The sequence below is a fragment of the Ostrinia furnacalis genome, unplaced genomic scaffold, assembly GCF_004193835.3.
Source record: "Ostrinia furnacalis isolate ACB-3 unplaced genomic scaffold, ASM419383v2 OfSCF4659, whole genome shotgun sequence".
In the NCBI taxonomy this organism is placed as follows: Eukaryota; Metazoa; Arthropoda; class Insecta; order Lepidoptera; family Crambidae; genus Ostrinia; species Ostrinia furnacalis.
Genome location: NW_021134898.1, coordinates 138,406 through 156,161, shown reverse-complemented (window position 1 = coordinate 156,161; position 17,756 = coordinate 138,406). Strand labels below are relative to the sequence as shown.

The window sequence follows — 17,756 nt, the reverse complement described above, 5'->3', positions numbered from 1 at the left end:
CTATTTTGTCAACTCAATTGTACTACTTTTCAATTACAATGCGAAAAAAATTCGTAATTTACAGATAATTTAAAATTAATTAATTTTTTAAGACCAGAATGAAGGATCTTTTTAAAACAGTAGTGGTTTCGAATTATTGGGGTATGGTATCAAACTGTCTATTGTGTAAAGCAATAGGAATCATTTGACAGTTCATAACGTACGATTATTCTGTCAAACGCTTTGTTTAACTGACTTTATCGTACGTTATTATGAACTGTCAAATGATTACGATTGCTTTACACAATTCCACCTCTGGTCAGATACGTCAAGAACGTTAATGCCTACTATTCTTATGAGGAGTATGACAATAATAATAACGTTAAGTCAATGACACCTTATTTTATACTACGTGTCAATTTAACTTTAATTTACACTAACAATAATAACAAAAATAAACGCCTGTTATTACTTACATTAAATGCTTTTAGTCAGTTTTGTAAAATGTATTTCATCTACTGATCAATTGTCGTTAGGTTTGGTTTTAACTAAAACTAGACAATTAATGAGTGCATTTCTGTCATTCTCGATGAACACTTTATTCAAGTATGATATTTTTTCTTTTGCGATTGTTCGCCAAATAATTGTGGATATTGTTATCAGGGGTTAGTTAGTTTCACAGGGCAATCGAAACCGCACTTAGCTTAGGAGCTTCCACCTGGGCACATCCTAAGCTCACAAGATGTAAAAAATATCGCCCCTAAAAGATACTGCACTACCTAATGGATGCAGGACTCGGAGGCGAACTGTAAGGAAAATAGTGGCGATCACAATAGATCGGTACCGGTCGTAGTGATACTGGGACTTCATAGAATAGCCGCTTAACAAAAATAAACCGCACTTAGTCACTTGATTGGGTCATCATGCAAATGTTTAGAATAAATTAATCATCATCAAACGAACCTTAATTTCGAACTCCTCCTATGTTCTTGTGATTAATTTCGTTGTGGGTCCAATGACAGTTTAACTTTCCCCCGGGAGAAACTTGACCTTCATTGGTTGGGTTTTTGTGGCGGTCAAGCTGTAGATCCTGGCTACACAGGAGTTGCAGTGGTGGGAACGAGAGGTGGGAATAGTCCCGTAATGCTTTCCACGTTGATCGATTGAAATTAATTATCAGTATTAATCGATATTTTTAATCCCACAGCCGGTGAACGCGTATAACGCGGTGGAGCTCTCGCCCAACCCCCCTTCCGAGCCTACTGCGGAAGACAGCTTTCGCACCACCAAGGATGACCTGCTGCAGCAGATATCGAAGGTAAGGATCACACCAGTGCAGCGTTATTCTGCTGATGCTTTAGTTTCCTTTAACACTGACAGGGCCCAAAAGTAAGGAGACATGCGAAGGGCCTTTTAAGGGCTATAGTTCATTTTTGCATTGACATACTTTTCAACTGTCAAAGTCGAAGTGCGAAGTGTGGGAAGTCGATTTTTAACTTCGAACTCCTATGTTCTTCTGATTAATTTCGTTGCGGGTCCAATGATAGAACTTATCTGCAGGAAAAACTTGACCTTCATTGGTTGGGTTAGTGCAAAACTGCGTAATATAGGTCATAAGTGAATAAAGATATTTTTATTAACAGGTCACACGGTACTTCTGTATTTACAAACGCTGATGACCAAAGCTTGATGGGAGTCACGTAATTTACTTCATTATATCTTACTGCCCTGGCAAACTTCGTACCACCTACGACGTAGCGTTCTTATGGTGGAAATAATGTAGCCTTCTCATGGTGAAATAATTTTTCAAATCGGTCTAGAAGTTTCGGAACCTATTCGATACAAACCATCAAATCTTTTTAATGTCCGTTTTCACCATCAATCCCTAGTTTTTAACTGACCCCAATGGTAACACATAACAGGAATTTTGTTTCCATAGGGGTCACTTAAAAATTACTATTATTAGAATATTATTGTAGATAGCCTAGTAAGAGATACGATGACACTCATAATGTTTATGTTACGGTTAATGTGATAAATTGAAAATTATGAATAATCGCCGGTTATTATGAATAATTACGGACAGTCGAGGTAAAAGTGATAAATTAATCACATTTATCAGTGATTATTTAATAATGCAACCTTAATACTAACAAATATCATAAATGAGAACACCGGCTCGTGTACAGCGCCGGTGTACAGCCACACATTTTGAACGTTTTGATATCATATATTCATATAATTTAGCATAATGACTTTGGACTGTTTCTTGCGTAACATTACTTTGCCATAATGCCCATAACATATTGTTTAGATTTAAAGTGAAAAATAGGTTATGGTGCGGCGGGGGTGGCCCTTGGGCCACCCCTAAGCCGCCTATTTAGTTTTATACACACATAAATGATCTCATATTAATCACTTTTACCAAATCATGAGGTAATTATTCATAATAACCGGCGATTATTCATANTTTAAAGTGAAAAATAGGTTAGGGTGCGGCGGGGGTGGCCCTTGGGCCACCCCTAAGCCGCCTATTTAGTTTTATACACACATAAATGATCTCATATTAATCACTTTTACCAAATCATGAGGTAATTATTCATAATAACCGGCGATTATTCATAATTTTCACATTTATCACATTGACCGTAACATTTATACAAAACTAAAATTCTTCATCTCCACAACATCTGATGTTTTGCTATACTCTTACACGGCGTCACATGTATACCTGTATCTTTATTATAACACCACTATTTGTAATGTGAAAAAAAAAAACATCGAAACTTGGCCCATTTTCACTCCGACCTCCTGTTTTCCAGGTGGACCGCGAGATGGCTTTGTCAGAGGCGACCCTGGCCAAGTTAAAAAAGAAGCAAGAGGAGCTGGAACAGACCGCTTCTAAGCCAGCGAGGGCCGAGGAGCCCGAGGAGGCCGTGCCAAGACATAGAAGCTTGGCGCAGTGCGTGTACGCGGATAACAGGAAAAAGGTAAGCGGGAAGGTAAATAATTCAGATTATTTTTACTTCAGGCAGTAGCCACAGAAGAACATATAAAAATACCTTAAGTAAATCCACTGAATAAAAGAAAACATTCTACTCACTTAACACGTTCTCTGTGAATAAGCGAGTATAGTTATGGTGTATGTCGTTGTCGGAATCGAGATCCGAAGAAGGCAGGTTCGAACCCCGTCGTCGCTGGACTATTTAGTCCCACTCGTTACACAAGCAATAGCTTACCACGAGGGTTTAACGGGACTAAAAAATTGTCAAATGAGCGATTCTTGTTCTGCTTGAGTGTTTTGTATCTCTATTGTGAATAATTTAGCGTAATATTGAAAGCATATTGAGGCGACAATAGCCTATCGATGGCGGTGTCGGACTGGCAGAGTCTAGATCTGAGGCTGGTTCGAACCTTGGCTTTTGGACTATTGATTGGATTTACTCCTAAGCAAGCATATTTAGCTCATCAGGATAGTTTATCAGTAATTTGTATTTATTTCTTGTAAACATTCATGAAATTGAAATTGAGGCTGGTTCGAACCTCGGCTTTTGGACTATTGGACTCACTCCTATTAAGCAAGCATATTTTAGCTCATCACGAGGTTTATCAGTAATTTGTATTTATATCTTGTAAACAATCATGAAATGCAATAAACACATTTTGACTTTGACAGTAATATTTTAAAAACAATTGGTGATGACATATTAGGTGTTACATTTGTTTTTACTGGCTACTTTTGTTCAACAATCGAACATTTCTCCAGGCGGCGTCGGCGCACGCACTTCTATCGCACCTGGGCCCGCAGACGCTATATCCGGTGTACAACCAGCCACAAGACACGCCTGTCTACCACGAGAACATCAGGCGACACCGCACCTTCAGGAAACGGCTCGCCGCCCACATACACCGGCTGAGGAGGGAGGCGGAGAAGGTAATAGTCGCTATGTTTCATAGTACAGGGGATGATGAAAGATCTTGAGTAAGTCCAGCCCCAAGACACGCCTGTCTACCACGAGAACATCAGGCGACACCGCACCTTCAGGAAACGGCTCGCAGCCCACATACACCGGCTGAGGAGGGAGGCGGAGAAGGTAATACTCGCTATGTTTCATAGTACAGGGGATGATGAAAGATGTCGAGTAAGTCCAGCCCCAGGACACGCCTGTCTACCACGAGAACATCAGGCGACACCGCACCTTCAGGAAACGGCTCGCAGCCCACATACACCGGCTGAGGAGGGAGGCGGAGAAGGTAATACTCGCTATGTTTCATAGTACAGGGGATGATGAAAGATGTCGAGTAAGTCCAGCCCCAGGACACGCCTGTCTACCACGAGAACATCAGGCGACACCGGACCTTCAGGAAGCGACTCGCTGCCCACATACACCGGCTGAGGAGGGAGGCGGAGAAGGTAATAGTTGCTGAATTACATAGTACAGGGGATGATGAAAGATCTTGAGTAAGTCCAGCCCCAAGACACGCCTGTCTACCGCGAGAACATCAGGCGACACCGCACCTTCAGGAAGCGACTCGCTGCCCACATACACCGGCTGAGGAGGGAGGCGGAGAAGGTAATAGTCGCTATGTTTCATAGTACAGGGGATGACGAAAGACGACGGGCGTACGTCCAGCCCCAAGACACGCCTGTCTACCACGAGAACATCAGGCGACATCGGACGTTCAGGAAGCGGCTCACTGCCCACATACACCGACTGAGGAGGGAGGCGGAAAAGGTAATACTCGCTATAGTCTGGTCTGCGAGCACGTAGAATTTTGTCCAATGACCCCAAACTACCCATCCTTATCGCTCGCACGTAATTATATTGCTGTCGCGACTGTGCGACGGGCGCCCGCAGTGAGTGTGCGAGCGCGACAGCAACATAATTAAGCGCAAGCGTTAAGGAAAGAAAGAAAGAAAGAAAGAAACGGCTCGCTGCCCACATACACCGGCTGAGGAGGGCGGCGGAAAAGGTAATAGTCGCTGCGTTACATAGTACAGGGGATGACGAAAGACGTACGCCCGTATTCATAAACGATGCTTGATTAAGTGAAGCAGCGTTGAATAGAGCTCTATGATTGGTTCGTGTGTCATCCTGTGCGTCCACGCGCACTGTAAGACCTCATAGTAATGTTTGAGAATACGGGCGGTAGTGTGGTAGACTGAAGATCTGTTTAAGGTCGCGGGCAACACAAGACCCGGTCGCTGTGGAAATTCTTAAGGGAGGCCTTTGTCCAGCAGTGAATGTCATTTGGCTGAAACGAACGTACAGATGACAGCTTATCTGATCTGATAGTAACAGTTTACCACCAAGCAAGTTGTGTAACAAGAATTTTTCTGTGAACCACCATATCAATACATATTAAGAAAAAAAAATCTTTACGTCTGTAAAACGGCAAGAATAGTGTGTTAAGTTCGCCCAAAAGATGGACAGATGATCTTATAAAGGGTGCAGGAAGGTGTTAGAAGCAGGCCGCTTCCAACCGACCAATCTAGAAATCATTGGGGGAGGCTAATGTTCAGCAGTGGACATCCTATGGCTGAAATGAGGATGTCATTGGGAAGGCCTATGTGGCCTTAAGCTGAAATGATGAATATGAAATGAAATTTAATAGTTTATTCAGTACATAGGCCCTTTCCAGGGCACTTATACACGTCGCAAATATAGCTTGCCCTACCATCACTTCAGGACAACATATGGGCTGGTGCTGAGAAGAAGTGGCGGAAGAAACTCAGTCACCAGCCACAGTATGATGTGTTTCTTTAAATTAACCTAATATAAANAGTCGCTGCGTTACATAGTACAGGGGATGATGAAAGATTTTGAGTAAGTCCAGCCCCAGGACACGCCTGTCTACCACGAGAACATCAGGCGACATCGGACGTTCAGGAAACGGCTCGCCGCCCACATACACCGGCTGAGGAGGGAGGCGGAAAAGGTAATAGTCGCTGCGTTACATAGTACAGGGGATGATGAAAGACGTCGGGCGTAAGTCCAGCCCGAAGACTCGCCTGTCTACCACGAGAACATCAGGAGACACCGCACCTTCAGGAAGCGACTCGCTGCCCACATACACCGGCTGAGGAGGGAGGCGGAAAAGGTAATAGTCGCTATGTTTCATAGTACAGGGGATGATGAAAGACATCGGGCGTACGTCCAGCCCCAAGACACGCCTGTCTACCACGAGAACATCAGGCGACACCGCACCTTCAGGAAACGGCTCGCAGCCCACATACACCGGCTGAGGAGGGAGGCGGAAAAGGTAATAGTCGCTGCGTTACATAGTACAGGGGATGACGAAAGACGTCGGGCGTACAACCAGCCCCAAGACACCCCTGTCTACCACGAGAACATCAGGCGACACCGCACCTTCAGGAAGCGACTCGCTGCCCACATACACCGGCTAAGGAGGGAGGGGGAAAAGGTAATAGTCGCTATGTTTCATAGTACAGGGGATGATGGAAGACGTAGTGTGGTGTACTAAAGATCTGGTGAAGGTCGCGGGAAGCATCTTGATGCAGGTAGTGCAGGATTGCTCGTTGATCCTGATTATTAGGGGAGGCCTTTGTCTAGCAATGAACGTCATTTGGCTGAAACGAACGACAAAACAGGGGATTTTTACGATGCGTATGTAGTGCATCTGAAAAACGCACCGTGTGACTGTGTACCATCATCCAAGTTGTGTTCATAAAGTCAACAAAAGTTGATTCTTTACCGTCTTTTGTCTGTGTACCGGCAAGCACAGCGTGGAACGTTCACACACAAGTTAGACAGATGACCTTATAAAAGTTATAAAAAGGGGAGGCCTATATTCAGCAGTGGACGTCATATAAATGATGATTATGAAATGAAATAGTTTATTCAGTACATAGGCCCTTTCCAGGGCACTTATACACGTCGCAAATATAGCTTGCCTTACCACCACTTCGGGACAACATATGGGCTGGTGCTGAGAAGAAGTGGCGGAAGAAACTCAGTCACCAGCCAGAGTATGATGTGTTTCTTTAAATTAACCTAATATACATGTTGTCACTTTGCAGAGAGAAGACTTATTAGCAGAAGCGTACAGCAGACGAGCTGCAGACTGGTTGAGAAGAGTCGAGAGGATAGAACAGGGACAGAAGAGGAAAGTCAAGGACGCGAGAAATCGCGAGTTCTTTGAGAAAGTAAGATATCATTTTGAATGTTATATTTGAAACAATTAGTAAAGTAAAATTGGGAAGCAGTTAAGGTTTGAGCGTAAGCTTTGTCTAAGCAGCTGGTTAGGGCATGAGAGAGATAGAGATCTTTTTTTTATGTCTCTTCTTTGGTTCAGACTGAGTTTTACACAATGTGCACCTAGATACCTAACACGTACACGTAAACGTGCATATTGCACGTAAATGATTGTGTTTAGTCAAGCCGTTTTTGTAGTGTGTGCTCTTTCATACAGTATGCGTGTATGAAAGAGCACACTACATCGATTTGGTATCAGCTGATTCCTCATACTAATTAGAAGTCGATTTGACTGGCTCGGCCGAGTAATAATAGTCTGCAGGGAGTTCAAAACACATCTCCGCTCAGCTTGAGAATAAATGTTTTGAATAACCTATCAGATTTCATTCAATCTGAACGACATCTGATTCGTTGTTCGAAATAGGGATGTTATGGATACGTAGATTCGGTTATGGATGCGGTTACGGATATTGGAATAATATTATGTATACCGGTTACGGATATTTTTTTATTTCGGATATCCGAAAGTTTCGTTTACGATTTCGGATTTCCATTACATCCCTGAGGTGGAATTGTGTAAAGCAATCGTTATCATTTAACAGTTCATAACGTACGATTATTCTGACAAACGCTTTGTTTAACCGACTTTATCGTACGTTATAAACTGTCAAATGATTACGATTGCTTTACACAATGAGGGTTATCGTTTTTATACTTAACAGTTGGCACCCCTGGCGATTGACAGGACCTTACTCTACAGTGGCGCCATCTTGATGAGTGCAAATGCGATAGTCCTCCTACCACTTTAGCGCTCACCAGTCGGTGCCACTGTCTTCGCGATGCTAGTCGCGTACAGTGACAGGACCTTAATCTACAGTGGCGCTAACTGGTGAGCGCTAAAACGATAGCCCTCATTCCACCTCTGTTCCTGTCGCCCGGTTCTATCGCTATGATGAGTAGTATCATCATGGACTAATGTAGTTTATGCAGTACGTAGAAGATTTTTTATTTGGTGTGGGACGATTGCTGCGAACAGACCGGCTGACAGTAAGGTTCACTCTAAAGTACTAAGTTTCCACGTATGCAATGGGAAACAGGCGCACGCTGCGGGTATTAATAGGCGTTAATCTGCTTCGTGCACCCGCGATGTATTAGGTGGTTATTTTCAACCGATNTTTGGTATCAGCTGATTCCTCATATTAATTAGAAGTCGATTTGACTGGGTCGGCCGAGTAATAATAGTCTGCAGGGCGTGCAGGGAGTTTAAAACACATCTCCGTTCCGCTCGACTTGTCTCCCCTTTATTCGCCCGGTTTCCTCCAAGGCGAAGCGAATTGTTGAATGTTTGAATAACCTGTCAGATTTCATTCAATCTGAACGACATCTGATTCGTTGTTCGAAATAGGGATGTTATGGATACGTAGATTCGGTTATGGATGCGGTTACGGATATTGGAATAATATTATGTATACCGGTTACGGATATTTTTTTATTTCGGATATCCGAAAGTTTCGGTTACGTTTACGGATTTCCATTACATCCCTGAGGTGGAATTGTGTAAAGCAATCGTTATCATTTAACAGTTCATAACGTACGATTATTCTGACAAACGCTTTGTTTAACGGACTTTATCGTACGTTATAAACTGTCAAATGATTACGATTGCTTGACACAATTCCACCTCTGTTCCTGTCGCTGATGAGTAGTATCATCATGGACTAATATAGTTTATGCAGTACATAGAAGATTTTTTATTTGGTGTGGGACGATTGCTGCGACCAAACCGGCTGACAGTAAGGTTCACTCTAAAGTACTAAGTTTCCACGTGTGCAATGGGAAACAGGCGCACGCTGCGGGTATTAATAGGCGTTAATCTGCTTCGTGCACCCGCGATGTATTAGGTGGCTATTTTCAACCGACTTCAAAAAAGGAGGAGGTTCTCAATTCGACCTGTATGTTTTTTTTTCTATGTTTGTTACGCGATAACTCCGCCAATTATGAACCGATTTGAACAAATCTTTTTTCGGCGTATAGGTAATACCTCAAAGGTTGTTCCAATTAAATTTAATAATAGAAAAAACAACCCCCAAGGGTGGAAAATTGGGGATGAACTTTTTTATACGCAGTATCTCCGCCGATTATAAATCAAATTGAACGATTATTTTTTTGTTGAATAGGTATTATCAAAAGGGTGGTTTCATGCGAATTTGAAGAAAATATTTCACCCCCAAGGGTGGAAAATTGGGGATGAACTTTTTTGTACGCAATATTTTTAATTTTTAGTTTTTTTTTGTGTTCACGCATTTGAAGTCGGTTTTATTTTTTTTAAAAGTTAATTGTTATTTTTAGTATTTTTTTGTGTTCACGCATTTGAAGTCGGTTTTATTTTTTTTAAAAGTTAATTATCAGTGTGAACTGTACATAATGGTGTTTCCAGGTGTTCCCTGAGCTTCGGAAGCAGCGCGAGGAGCGCGAGCGCTTCAACCGTCTCGGCGCGCGCGTGAAGTCCGAGGCCGAGCTCGAGGAGATCGCGGACGGGCTGCACGAGCAGGAGCACGAGGACAAGAAGATGCGCGCGCTCACCGTCGTGCCGCCGCTGCTGCGCGACCCGCGCGACACCGCGCCCGTCTACGTCGACACCAACCGTGAGTAGCCCGTCTGCACGCCCCGGAGCCCGTCTGCACGCCCCGTAGCCCGTCTGCACGCCTCGTAGCCCGTCTGCATGCCCAGCGCGAGACCAGAGTAAATACAAATGAGCGCGGTTTGTGAGCGCGCCAATACGTATGCGGCGCGCGCTCACAAACAAACCACGCTCGGTGCGTTTCTACGAAGATGACCTACTCATTTGTATTTACTCTGGTCTCGCGTCGAAACCAACCGTGCAGACTTCAATATCGCCCACGCGTCGTTAAGGTCATAACGAGACGGGCGCGGGAACCCCACTCGATTCCCGACAGCGTAGTGTAAGGGGTCGTCGACCGCGAACAGCTGATGCAGTGACGTCACAGTCACGTGTTTCTGTTAAGTGTGAAAATGGTGGCAAAGTTGAAATCCCTGATAGTTTTGGGCACAAAATATCGTCAACCGGCTCGGCGCGCGCGTGAAGTCCGAGGCCGAGCTCGAGGAGATCGCGGACGGGCTGCACGAGCAGGAGCACGAGGACAAGAAGATGCGCGCGCTCACCGTCGTGCCGCCGCTGCTGCGCGACCCGCGCGACACCGCGCCCGTCTACGTCGACACCAACCGTGAGTAGCCCGTCTGCACGCCCCGGAGCCCGTCTGCACGCCCGCCACGACACCGCGCCCGTCTACGTCGACACCAACCGTGAGTAGTCCGTCTGCACGCCCGCCGCGAGACCAGAGTAAATACAAATGAGCGCGGTTTGTATGTGAGCGCGCCAATACGTATGCGGCGCGCACGCACACACTGACAAAATTTAGCGTGGATTAGCGGTGAGTTGCCCCGAAATTGAGTGCACACGCGCGTACCACCACCCAAGACGAATCCAGAAGGGTTATTGACCCTGATGAACAGCTGATATGTACATATCCCGGACGTGTGACGTAACGGTCCATGCGCGTTCGACTGCTGCTAAATATTCCTTAAATTCGTAGGAAGTTTTACGAGTGATTTAGTCTTAAACTTTCTCAAATCAGCTCAAATCCTCAATCTTTTATTGCTTGACAACATTAGCACAATCACATACTAATTACTAATATGGACACAGTTAAGGCACGGTAACTTTGGAAGGAGGCTGTAAAAATTATCATAAAATCACACGTGACAGCCCTAATGGCATGTCGCGTCTGTATTTCACGAGAATGATTACTATTTTTATAGTACTATGCAGACTTCAATATCGCCCACGCGTCGCTAAGGTCATAGACGAGACGGGCGCGGGAACCCCACTCGATTCCCGACAGCGTAGTGTAAGCGGTCGTTGACCGCGAACAGCTGATGCAGTGACGTCACAGTCACGTGTTTCTGTTGTCGTAGTGTGAAAACGGTGGCAAAGTTGATCCCTGATAGTTTAGGGTGCAAAATATCCTCCAACATGACGCCATAAAGTTGCGCCAAATGCTAGGCTTATGTGACGCAAAATGTGCGACATTGGATATGTTTGGCCAAAAATAGAAATTGTAAGCAAAATGGCGATTGCTATGGCAACTGCTGAAAACTTTCGGCTGTTTTCGGCGAGGACACGTTTGCTAACTTCCATAGTGACGTTTTTCAGAAATCTTTTTATAGTTCCAATATACTGCTGAACTGTCCTATCCATGACATTGACAGCGGGACTCCAGCGGCGGGGCATTTTTGCCATGTTGGAAACCATATTGTTGAGCGATGGTAGCGCCCCCCTGTCATTGAGTTTGGTGGGACAGTTCAGCGTGAGTCATCTATAGCAGTGATAGCACTTACCGCTTAGCGATCGACATTTTGCTTACGATTTCTATTTTCGTCATTTGTCACCCATTGTCTACTGGACATTTACGTAGTTGTGGTGCCATACATAGGGATATTCCCAAGGTTTGTGATGACAAAAAGACCACGTAAAAAAGTATCCTTCCTTCTTACTTATGTATACGAAAGATCGCCAACCTCAGTACATCTGGAAAGTGCAGTCGGGGTTATTGACCGCGACATACAGCTGATGTGACGTCACATAAATAGGTCACGTTTATTTACGTTGTCGTAGACGTCCTTCGAAAAGTATTGAACTTGTGATCTCTAAGAGATCGTCGTCATGAAGATGAGTTGCTCACTTCTACTGAAATCAACCTTGGCTTTGGTATGGTATACCTAATTACCTATACATTATGTTTTATGACCCATATCAGTCAGTTTATACTTAATACGAATTAATTTATCTTTCTAGCGGTGACTAATAACGCCCGATTCCCATATTCAATCCTTGTCCAAATCCGGATTACAACTGTCAAATTGAATTCAGTTTTAGATTATATTTCCAAAATTTTCGATGCATTTACACTTTAATATTGTTTAAATAGTCTTATAAACAATATGAAAATGTAAAAACATCAAAAACCGCAGTTATTTTGGCCATGAGTTAATTAGAATGTATGGTGCGGTAATTATAAAATGGTAGAAGATGACGTACACGTGTTTTAATTAAATATTGCTAAATAGGACTGCTCTATACGGCCAGTTTGCCTTATAATCTTGACTTAGGCACAAACTTAGGGTAAAAAAAAAGTTGGAATTTAACCGTGTGCATTTGGATATTTTATGCATTCTCCCGCATTAGTAATACTTAGCCCACATCCTACTGCTTTCAGAATGATATTATGTCGAATAGTGTCAGTGACCGCGATAAACAGCTGACAGTGTGACGTCATCGGTCACTGGTTTGTGTTTGTGCCGGCGTTATTTATGTGGAATACTTTCAGACACGCAATCATTGACAAGAATGAGACACGTCTATTGTATGGAGATGATCGCTGGCCTCGGTCGTTCGTACCAAATTTAATGCTGTCCATAATAAATGAGACTTGCTATGATATTTTTTCTGGGAACAAGTTGAAACAGCTTTTATCATCTTTTTTAGCACAACGAGGAAATTTCTAGCCTACATTGAGATGCCTTCCATCCATGGATGGATGGAAGTGATGATTAGGCCGAAGGTGAAAGCGAGTTTTATCCGGGATCCTCAACCACAGAGGCTATTTAAATTTTACCTCTAACTGCCGTAACACAGCAATGCTGTTAACATTTTTGTTAACTTTTGTTTCTTTCTAACCAACAACTGGTAACTTTTATTTTTATTTTATTTAGGATAACAAACAACAACAACTTTGCTTACACTCGTAGATGGCGAAATCACCATTGAGCAAAACTTATAAAACTCATTTATTTTTGCAAATAGGCTTTTAAAAAGCACTTTTACACGTCCCGGTATTAACCCTACCACTGCTTCGGGATAATAAATGGGCCAGTGGATTACGAACTTCCATTATCATTTTAATAAATTCGCGTAACTAGCGCCGTCATACATTTTCGTTTAGTACTTTGTATTCATTGTAAAATTACCAGAGCCAGCATATTACTAGTACAATATCAAGTTTTCAGCATCCAGAGATAGATGGCATTGAGCGTCCTTGATAAATGGGGTGCGAGAAAGTCGTATATTATTACGAGTGGCGGCGCTAGTTTCTACCGCGAGAACCATGAAGGTTTTGATTCTGTAAAAAGGGACCTCCCTTTCAGATCACTACGCGTTAGTTCTAGCTTTTATATCCAGATGGAGCTTTTGTTTCCGGCATTTGGAGGTTTTACCTGGAAAGTTTTCTGGGAATTTTGAACTTCATATTATAGATTTCGATATGCTTTTTCCGAATCACAACTTTGACGCTATATTTACTGGGCGCGCCGCTATAATAGAAAAATGGCGCCTAATTGCAGTTATTTGACAATAGGTAGGTACCTCTTTTCTGATTAATTTTATGATACAAATATTTACACGTGTTTACCATCCAAAAATCGGTTCAGGAGTATAGAGCATTATTTAAAATTCTAAATACTAACCTGCTATTTTCTCCCGCAAAGTGTTATAGTGTCAAATACCAGCTTAAACGTCTAGATACTAATATTCCATCCTTCCCCAGGCCGGTGTATGGACATGGAGTCGGAGCACAAGGAGCTGCAACTTCGCAACGTGTGGTCGCAATCAGAGCGGGAGGTGTTCCGCGAGAAATACCTTCAGCACCCCAAGAACTTCGGCCAGATTGCCTCCTTTCTGCCCCGGAAGAGTGTCAGGGATTGTGTTAGGTGAGAACTGGGGATTTATCCTAATTACAGTAAATTCACTTCGCCCGTAAGCACAGGTTCAAAATTTTCTAATTTGACTTTAAAACCTTTTAAATAATACTAGCTTTCCGCCCGCGGCTTCGCCCGCGTGGAATTTTGTCTGTCACAGAAAAACTTTATCGCGCGCGTCCCTGTTTCAAAAACCGGGATAAAAACTATCCTATGTTCTTTCCCGGGACTCAAACTATCTCTATGCCAAATTTCATCAAAATCGGTTGCGAGGTTTAAGCGGGAAAGCGTAACAGACAGACAGACAGAGTTACTTTCGCATTTATAATATTAGTTGGGATTGTAATATCTAACGCCCGTATTCACAAACATTACTATGAGGTCTCACGGTGCGCGTGGACGCACAGGGTGACACATGAACTAATCACAGAGCTCTATTCAACGCTGTGCGTTCGATTTGCTGCTTTACTTAAGCAAGCATCGTTTGTGAATACGGGCGTAAGTCAGTCGACGTTCGGTTACCTACGTCGTGTGTAATAACCATTTTACTAATTACAACCAAGTGAAACCAGCCAAGGCTTTCACCATTTAGTGCTTATTAATTTGTTGGATTTGGACGCGACGATTTGGTCCTTCGAGCTGGATTTTTCAGGTGAAAATATTAATGATAAAGTCTAAGTCAGTTCACGTTCGGCTACCTTCGTCGTGTGTAATGGTTATAATAACCGTTTTGCCAAGCAATCAAGCCTTTCACCATTTAATGATTATTAAGTAGTTTGATTTGGACGCGAAATTTGGTCCTTCGAGCCGGATTTTTCGGGTGTAAATATTGATTAAAAAGTAAACTACAAGCTTTCACGTTCCATTATAATTCAAATAGATAGTAATAGTATAAAGTTGATTGAAATTTAAAGACTGTGCATGTACGGGCGGGAGGCAGTGGTTGTAAGGCACCGCTCCCGTGCCCGGGATATGAGGTCAGGAAGGGAACTAACTCCCTAGTGAGGATGTTGACGGTGCAGCAGTATGTACGATAGTACAATGCAGGTGTTAACAGCTGTATTCTGTTTTAGATTCTATTACCTATCGAAGAAGGCTGAGAATTACAAGCAGTTGCTCCGGAAGCCACGCCAGCGCCGCTCCGCGCGGAACCCGCCGCGGCCGGCGCCGGAGCCCGACCTGCCCGCCGGAGTCACCACGCGCCTCCAGAGGTCGCAAGGTAAGGGACAAATTCAAATTCTTTAATATAGATCGTTCCATCCACGAAGACGCGCCCCGACATTCTTCCGCTAATGTTAGCCGGTCGGTAGTTAACGGTCCAGGGCTGATTTCTAGATATCAAGGAGGCCCTTTTCGCTGAAAAAAAGGGACAACAGTTTTTGTTAGAGCAGACGGAGGCCCCATCTATCGCGGGGCTCTTGGCACGTGCCCTCTCTCTTATTGATTTTGTATACTCAATCGACTAAAAATTTATTAATTTCTAGACACATTTTACAGTTATCTAGACTTGAATGAAAATGAATAATTTTATGATTTATAAAATCTGTTGTATTTTTTTGAATTTGTAAAAAAGAGTCTCTATAATGTTCGAATCATCATCAAAAACTGTGACTTAGGATCGAGTTGAACTTTATTATGTAATAAATAATAAATTTTAACTTTGTAAGCAAGTATAAAGTCCAATATTTGTCTCGCAGGAGCGACGGCGCGGTCGGTGGACAACAAGGAGCCGAGCTTGGACGAGACGGGGCTGGCTGCTGGTGTCTCCTGCATCCTGCCCACGGCGGCGCCGCAGCCTGCAAGGTACGTGCTACGAATAACTTCTGTTCTATTCTGTTAGGTTCTGAGGGCTTAGGCTACGAACTCACTGCGCGATTTGCACCCGCAGATGGTGGTATTGCGGTTTTATTTCAAAACTCATGGGACCGGTTATTTGCGCGGTTACGTAGACGCCGATCATCGCCCGCTAACGCGCGGGTGAAAATCCGCGCCGTGAGTTCTTAGCCTTAGTGTGAGTTTACATCAAACGTCGTCACTAGCGTACGCGTTAAAAAAATATACTTGAAGATTTTAGTTCTTGAAAGTTTCCGCTAGGGGCGCTGTCTAGGCGCAGACCACCTGACTTTTAGTTGGTCGATAATTGGGTTGGGCTGTTAATCATTATGGAGATGTATGATAGGGCGCATATTACACCGATTTGGTATCGGCTGATTCTTCATACAAATTAAAATCGGGCCCAACTATCGGCCAACTAAAAGTCGATGGTCTGCGCCTAGGCTTAATATCACTTTTTTAGGCAGTCGACATCGAATGCGTTTGACGTAAACTCACACTACGCCCCCTGTTTTGTGTGACGCGGCCGGCACACAGTATCACGTGTATTTTTTTTTGTTCAATCGAAGTGTCTTAAACATTTTTAGGATATTACAAAACTAAGCAGCCTTTTCGCCGAATTCGTACCTTTCAGAGAATTTATACACGCCTCAATTTTTCAGAAACAAAATCTCATTACGATTAGGTATGGGAGAGACATGGGAGTTCGGATAACTGGTTTAGTCTGATGACTGAAGTAACTTACTCATAAATGTCGCGTAATACTCATAAATGAACACATGCGTTTAAAATGCAATTTTTATACTAAACATCACTTTAAACAAGTGTTCAACGCTCGTGTAATAACGTGTCTTTTTATTAGTAATGAAGTTAGAAACGTATTTTCGACACTTCTAAATCAGTACATCATTAGGTATATTCAAATCTTTATCTATAAATCTGATCTGAAATCTGAATCATGATCTGTAAATTTGTTAGCAACAAAAACAGTAACCAATCGTATCTAAATATTCGTATTTCCAATCCAACATCACACACGGCCTTCAATCGATACTGTACAAATACAAATTCGCTACAGCCCGACAAAAAGCGGGTACCGGGAAAAATATCATATAATTTCCTCTGTATCAATATCGTGCCGAGAGAGCTTTTTAATTACATAGTGTCAACAGAACGTTCTCTGTTCTGTTGAATTATTAAAGAAGTTTTTGCGGGTCGGAGTCGCGCCGTGTGTAATGCGCCTTAAATGGATGAGGTCGGCGTGTGTTCTGGCCTTTAGACGTAAATTTTTAAGCGCTCGAGAAAAATCGCTTTAGGCGACTAGCTAGTATTTTGTAGCCTACCCGCAGAATAATGGTCTACCTTCGAATTTAAAAATTATTAACTTATTGATTAGGTAATTATTCGTCTTGATATAAAGGGAAGGGACTATATTTGCGTTAAATTCAAAATGTTCTTTATTGCTTCATGTATTTACAAAAGTTCTTAGTTGATAAACATAGACCCATTACATGAACCTGTTTATGGAATTGCAACAATAAATTAATTACTAATTTATGCGAATAATCAACAATTCATGTGTTAAATATAAATATAACCATAATAAACTGTACGAAATGTACAGGAACAATATTTTTGACGGTTCCTTACAGACGTAGTCGCCTGAAAAGGGTTGGTCCTGTAACAATTTCAATGCACTTATCTCCCATGAAATTCAGATAAGCACACAGCATTACCAAAATCAATCTTCATGTGCGGGAGAATTTTATTTTTAAAAAGCACCCAGAGAGGAGTTCCCGGCTGTGTTTGAACACCCCGGATAACTCGATATTTCATCTCGAGATTAATCGTTTAAAATTCACATTTTTATACACCCCCCTACCCCCTAGCTTCCAACCCGGCAACTCTCAGTCTTGGACCTTTTTCTTATATCTACGATTGTTCATTTCAATT

At 42.9% G+C, this 17,756-nt stretch overlaps 2 protein-coding genes across 3 annotated transcripts in view; both read left to right on the top strand.

Moving 5' to 3' along the window:
- gas2 (growth arrest-specific protein 2) overlaps positions 1-17,756 on the top strand; it is a 452,494-nt gene that overhangs the window by 360,446 nt on the left and 74,292 nt on the right. The window lies entirely within an intron of this gene.
- Positions 1-17,756, top strand: part of LOC114359818 (nuclear receptor corepressor 1-like) — an 88,784-nt gene that overhangs the window by 33,050 nt on the left and 37,978 nt on the right. The window contains exons 4-11 of the mRNA XM_028314331.1: positions 1,187-1,297; positions 2,802-2,969; positions 3,746-3,913; positions 7,022-7,147; positions 9,634-9,841; positions 13,820-13,982; positions 15,044-15,189; positions 15,668-15,773. Of these exons, the coding sequence (XP_028170132.1) occupies positions 1,187-1,297; positions 2,802-2,969; positions 3,746-3,913; positions 7,022-7,147; positions 9,634-9,841; positions 13,820-13,982; positions 15,044-15,189; positions 15,668-15,773 (1,196 nt within the window). The remainder of the gene's footprint in view (positions 1-1,186; positions 1,298-2,801; positions 2,970-3,745; positions 3,914-7,021; positions 7,148-9,633; positions 9,842-13,819; positions 13,983-15,043; positions 15,190-15,667; positions 15,774-17,756) is intronic.